The 6,361-nt window shown below is 57.0% G+C and overlaps 1 protein-coding gene across 1 annotated transcript; it reads left to right on the forward strand.

The window, feature by feature from the left end:
* Nucleotides 1-1,335: 1,335 nt before the first annotated feature.
* On the forward strand, nucleotides 1,336-5,465 carry SMIM24 (small integral membrane protein 24). Its single transcript, XM_005858807.2, has 5 exons — nucleotides 1,336-1,568; nucleotides 3,444-3,590; nucleotides 3,796-3,907; nucleotides 4,208-4,270; nucleotides 4,907-5,465. Exons 1-5 carry the CDS (start codon nucleotides 1,367-1,369, stop codon nucleotides 5,019-5,021), a joined length of 639 nt encoding a protein of 212 aa, XP_005858869.2. The 5' UTR covers nucleotides 1,336-1,366; the 3' UTR covers nucleotides 5,022-5,465.
* The last annotated feature ends 896 nt before the right edge of the window (nucleotides 5,466-6,361 follow it).

Here is a 6,361-nt window from a genome sequence, read left to right on the forward strand (position 1 = left end):
GCGGGTGGGGCGGGGGGGCTCACCCCTCTGGGTGGCCTGGTCCACTGTCTGTAGGGGATCTAACCTCATCTGTGCTGAGTCCTGTCTCCAGCCGGGGCTCCCCTGAGCGCTCCACACTAGGCCCAGCTGCCCCTCCACATCTCCATCCGATGAAGCACCTCAAACCCAGTGTGTCCTTACATTTCCTCTTACTGCCTCCGAAGTTGCCTCTCCCACCGGAAATGGAAACCCCAGCATTCTCGGTGGTCAGCCTAAAAACACTCAGGTGTGACCAATTAAAACCCTATCCCAGCCCTAACCGGTTTGGCTCAGTGGATAGAGCGCCGGCCTGCGGACTGAAGGGTCTCAGGTTCGATTTCGGTCAAGGGCATGTACCTTGGTTGCGGGCACATCCCCAGTAGGAGGTGTGCAGGAGGCAGCTGATAGATGTTTCTCTCTCATCGATATTTCTAATTCTCTATCCCTCTCCCTTCCTCTCTGTAAAAAAATCAATAAAATATATATATTTTAAAAAACAACCTATCCCAGATCCGCACACTTCCCTTCTCTTCTACCTCTACCCAGGTCCAGCCTCATCATCGCCAACTTGGACCAGCTGTTACCCTGGCCCTGGTCGGCCACAGTCGCCAGAGGGCGCCATTGAGCTCCTGAGTCAGGTTTCTTTGCCCACAGTCCTCCAAGGCTCCCACCTCCCTGGGGATGGAGTGAGGAGATCCCAAATCCCCTCCAAGGCCCACAAAGCTCTGCACAACCTGCTGGGTCCCCTCCCTGCTCTCCCCTCCTCTCTCTCTCCTCCTTGCTCACTCTGTTCCGGCCACACGGCCTCCTACTGTTCCTCCAACATGCCAGGTGCAGGCCAGCGATTTTGCTCAGGCGGTTCTCTCTGCCTGGAACACTTTCCCCCCTGGTACTCCCATGGCTGGTTCCCTTACTCCTCTGTGTCTCTGCTCCAACGTCATCTCAGCATGGCTTTGGCAGCCCTGTTTTAAACTTGAACCGCCCTCGTAGCAGTACCAGCCCCTCCCCCTCCACTACCACTCTTCATTTTCTCACCCAATACATCGTTTACTCTAAGGTTATGTTTTTCCCAGTCCATTTTCCCACTTTGAATGTCAGCACCATGAGGGCAGAGGTTTTTCCAGGAGAGGGACAGCCTGTGCAAAGGCCCTGAGGTAGAGGTGTGCAGGGTAGCAGCAGGTGTGGCTGGAGCTGAGCGAGGGAGGGGGCAGTGGGCGGAAGTGATTTGCAATGTGATTCATCCAGGCAGATGGTGGCCAGAGGAAAGCCCCAATCTTCTTACCCAAAGCCCCTTAATACTTCCGCTGCACGGGTCACCTCTGGGCCTCTCCTGCTCCAGGTGGCCACCATGCCGGGGCTGGTGGGTGAGGCAGGGGCCGAGAGCCGGAGCCAGGCCCCACCGCTGTATGAGGAATACCGCCCGCCCCCACTGGATGCCATCCGCCTGCCCAGGTATGTGCTGTACCTGCTGCTGGCTGCGCTCCTGGTGGTGGCTGTGGCCTATGCCATTGTCGGGCATCTCATCAAGGACCTCGCCCACGACCTGGCTGGTGAGTCCCAACCCACCATGAGCCTGGCTTAGGCTAGTGCTGGGCCACTGGGGGGCGGGGTGTCTGAGGGCCTCCCCAAGTCAGGGAGGGGAGGAGGGTGGATGGGGACTTGGGGAGGCAGAGGGCCTCTATAGGTTGGGGGTGGGGGTGGGCAGGGCCTGGGATGCTCCTCACTAGCTCCTACCACAGACTGGGCCTTTGGCCCAAAGCCAGACCAGGAGGACGCCCCCCGGGAGCTGCGCCCAAGCCTGGAGGGTGAGGATCTGGAGGAGCTAGACCTGCAGCTGGCCCTGGCCTGGCGGGGTGATGAGGACAATGGCAGGGGTGGTGAGGGGGCGCCTGCTGTCGCCCCCGCCCGGGCCCCCCACTGCCCCTCCATCGCCTTCAAGGAACCGCCCACCCGAAGCTCCTGGAGGCTGGACTGAGCTGGCGCTGCCCTCGGGCTCAGGGCCCAGGTGCCACCCTCCTTGGCGCCGTACAGACTGGACCTGTGCTCCCGGAGCCCTTTCTCCACGGCTCTGCCCTGTCTTGCAGAGAACGTTCCCTTTCTTGGCTGCCAGGACACTGACTATTTCTACCCTCCTGCGCCCCCAGACTCCCAGAGTTTAACCCCACCCAGCCTCCAGCAAGCTGCAGGCCATCTGTAAACACAGAGTGCCAAGAAGATTTTAAAAATAATAATATCAGTAGCCAGCCCTTGCCTAGTGCTTAGTACATGCCTGCTATTGTGCTAAATGAGCCATTTCCATGTATTATCTCATTTAATCCTCTGAGTGAGACTTAGATGGGGAAATGGAGGCACACAGCCTAGAAATGACTTGTTTGGGGTTCTGCCCCCACTCACTCTTCTGAGCTCACCCACTTCCGAATCCCGCCCCGCCCCCCGACTCCACACCTCATTCCCGGCTCCACTGCTTTGTTGCTGGATCTGTCTCTGGGGGTCCTGACTCCCCAATTAGCCTGTGAACTGGGGACAGCACCTGAGGCTTCCTTCCCTTCCAAGCTTTGCACAGGACAGACATACAGTAGGTGCTTCATATATGCCCACTGGCTGGTCGAAGGGGGCCTGTTCTAGGGCTGGGTTGCCTGAGCAATGACACGTGAGTGGCCCATCTGCACGGTGGTTAGAGTCAGACCTCAGGAAAGTATGCAGTGAGCACTCCATAAGTGCATGTGCAATGATGCTGGCATTCTCCAGCCCCAGCCTGTGGAGGTCTCACAAGCCTGAAGAAGGGCCAGCCCCCACCAGCTGGCCTCCCTCCCACGTGCCTGGGCTGTGGCTGGCCTGTGGCGGCTGGGGTGGGCCCTCCTGCACTCCCGCAGGCCCCGTATCTAATCAACCCGGGGACCAAAGTTGAGAGCCTGAGTCATCAGCTGCCCAGGGTGCCCTGATCTCTGGCCACAGGGAGTGGCTGGGTTTGGTGGCGACTAGTGGCCCATCACTCATCCCTTCCAGTTCAGTCCTCACCCGTCAGTGACTGTGGGTCCCCAGGGGTCAGGGAAGCAGGATGAGGCAGAGCAAGCTGGTGGGGAGGGAGACCCAAGCTCTGGCCGTTTCTGCACCACCTCTGTGCTCCTGGCCTCCCTGCGCTTCTATAAATGGAGGTGTTCAGAGAAGGAAGCATGACACATAAGAGTGCTGAGCCTGGGCCCGGAAAAGAAGGCTAGGGCCACCCCAGCCTGGCCCCGGTGGTGTGGAGCCTGGGGGACCTCGGCGTTGGCGGTCCTGGGCGGGCGCAGGGCGCAGGTGCCAGAGTCCCTGGGTTAATTGTTACACCAGGTCCAGAGTCTGCCCTCCTGGAGGGAGGGGGATGCCAACCAGGTAGGGCGAAGGGAGGGCCTGCCCCTGCCCCGGACCCACCTGCGCCTTATCAGGGGCTGGGCAGGGCCTCGCCCAGCCAAAGAGGACCGGGCTCATCCGGACTGCACACTCCCGCTGCCGGCTCCTCCACACCATGGAGGCCCTGAAGACCCTTCTGGTGATCAGCGCCCTGCTCCTCTCGCCCGCTGAAGCCCAGCAGGGTAGGGGGGCCCACCACTGGGGCGGTGGGTGGGGAGGGGTCGTGGGGACGAGCCCACCTCCCCAGGCTGGGTCCCTAGCACCTTTCCCTTCTCGGACACCCAGCCCCCATCTGACTAAGCAACCCGGGCTGCCTTCTCCCCTTCACCTTTGGTGGGGCCCTACACTCCCCATCTCTGAGTCCCACCTCCCCCCACCTTCCAACAGCCACCGAGCGTCGCCTGCAGCCGTGGCTGCAGGGCCTGGCTGCCGTTGTGGGGTTCCTGTTCATAGTGTTCGTCCTCTTGCTCGTCAACCGCATCTGGTGTACCAAAAGGAGGTGGGAGCATCTGTCCCCCACACCCCCACGCCCCTGGAGCCGCCTGTCCCTTCGCCCTTCACCACCCCTCCCCAAAGTACTGGGCACCCCCTCCCACTTCTTACCCTCTCTGGTAAGAAGAGAAGGCCCCCATCTCTCCATTTCCCTGTTATTCCTTAGACTCCCATCCCACAGACCAGAATAGCCGTGCAACCCACCCCTCCTTGCTTCCTGGAGTTCATGAACCCCAACCCTGGGAAGACTGGGGTGAGGCTATCCCCACTTCCCATCCTTTACCCCCTGTCTCCATCTTTCCTAAAGAGCTCAGGACAATGAATCCATGTTCATAATGGAGACCAGCCTGTACCAGAGCACAGACCTGAGGTACTGCCTGTGTGAGTGTGTGTTTGTGTGAGTGGGGGAGTCAGGGGGTCTGTGTGAGCCCCCTTCTGGGGGAAATGGGTGTGTACAAATGACCTTTTTGTCCTTGAACACCTCAAGCACATTCCTGCCCCAGGGCCTTTGCACTTACTGTGCACTCTAATTGGGACCTCTTTCCCTATAGCATCTGGGTGGCTCCTCCTCAGTCCCTGCTCAGATGTTTTCTCCTCACAGCAGCCCATCCTGACCACCAGCTTTCCTGACACTGTGCCCCACAGCCATGGGGCCAGGACTAGGGGGCAAAGGCTTGGGGCAGGAGGGCAGGACCTGAGAGGAGACTAGCCTGGCTGAGTCTCAGCTGAGCCCAAGATGTGCCATCCACCCATCTTCCCATCCACCCACCCATCCACCCACCCATCCATCCTCCCACCTCCCACCTGTTCCTCCATGGGACAACTGGGCTTTAGTTTCTGCCTTTGTAAAGTGGAAATAACAAAGTTGCCTCATTAGGTTTTATTCTGAGGATTCAATGAAGACACTTTCTGTAAAACACTCATCACGAGGTCTGGCACAGGTAAATTTCCATTCAATAGGAGTGATTGTTTCTTATTGTGGTCTGGGGCCTTTGTGTCTCTATAGTAAAGAAGGCAAGAGAGAGAAGGAGAAAAGGGCCAAGAAGGAAGGAGAGAGCAACTTGGGGCTGGAACTGGAGGAGTCCCAACACCAGGCGAAAGCCACGATCACCCCCATGTGAAGATTTCCTGCCCACCTCCTCCAGGCAGGCCCCCGGGGATGCCTCTGTAACAGGTGACCTGGACCTGAAACGACTGAAATAACTACAGGAATACAGACCCCGAATGAAGAGGCTTGGGACCTGCCTCCCCCAACCCCCAAGAGGGCTCTTTGCCCCTCCCATGGTCTCTATGCACCTCCTTTCCGATTTGTCCTGTGTGGTGATTCTTACTGACGCGTGATGAAGAAATCCCCTACCTCCCACAACCTCGTGGCTCCCCGCTCCCACCCACTGTCTGGTTTCTTTTCCCTCTGCCTGATAGTTCTTGGTTAGAACCTCCTCCCTCAGGATCAATATGGGCCAGGACTGCCTCTTGGGAACCTGCATTAAGTAATTGATCAGAGCCCAGCCAGTGTGGCTCAGTGGTTGAACGTCGACCTATGAACCGAGAGGTTAGGGTTCAATTCCCAGTCAGGGCACACGCCCAGGTTGCGGGCTTGATCCCCAGTGGGGGATGTATAGGAGGCAGCCAATCAATGCTTCTCTCTCATCACTGATGTTTCTATCTCTTTCTCTTCGCTCTCCCTCCCTCTCCCTTCTTCTCTGAAATAAATAAAAATATATTTAAAAAAAGAGAATTGATCAGAGCTGCCTAGCCAGTGTGGGTCTATGGATGGAGAGTTGCCAATGTACCAAGAGGTCACATGCCCAAGTTGCAGACTCCATCCCCAGTGGGGGGTATGAGGTAGCCATTGATGTTTCTCACATCACATTGATGTTTCTGTCTCTCTCTTCCTTTCCCTTCCCCTCTCTCTAAAAAATAAATAAAAACATATTTTAGCCCTAACTGGTTTGGCTCAGTGGATAGAGCGTTAGCCTGCGGACTGAAGGGTTAGGGTTCAATTCCCAGTCAGGGCACACGCCCAGGTTGCGGGCTTGATCCCCAGTGGGGGATGTATAGGAGGCAGCCAATCAATGCTTCTCTCTCATCACTGATGTTTCTATCTCTTTCTCTTTGCTCTCCCTCCCTCTCCCTTCTTCTCTGAAATAAATAAAAATATATTTTAAAAAAGAGAATTGATCAGAGCTGCCAGCCAGTGTGGGTCTATGGATGGAGCATTGCCAATGTACCAAGAGGTCACATGCCCAAGTTGCAGACTCAATCCCCAGTGGGGGGTATGAGGTAGCCCATTGATGTTTCTCTCTCACATCACATTGATGTTTCTGTCTCTCTCTTCCTTTCCCTTCCCCTCTCTCTAAAAAATAAATAAAAACATATTTTAGCCCTAACTGGTTTGGCTCAGTGGATAGAGCGTTAGCCTGCGGACTGAAGGGTCCTGGGTTCGATTCTGGTCAAGGGC

Source organism: Myotis brandtii, unplaced genomic scaffold, assembly GCF_000412655.1.
Source record: "Myotis brandtii unplaced genomic scaffold, ASM41265v1 scaffold122, whole genome shotgun sequence".
Taxonomy (NCBI): Eukaryota; Metazoa; Chordata; class Mammalia; order Chiroptera; family Vespertilionidae; genus Myotis; species Myotis brandtii.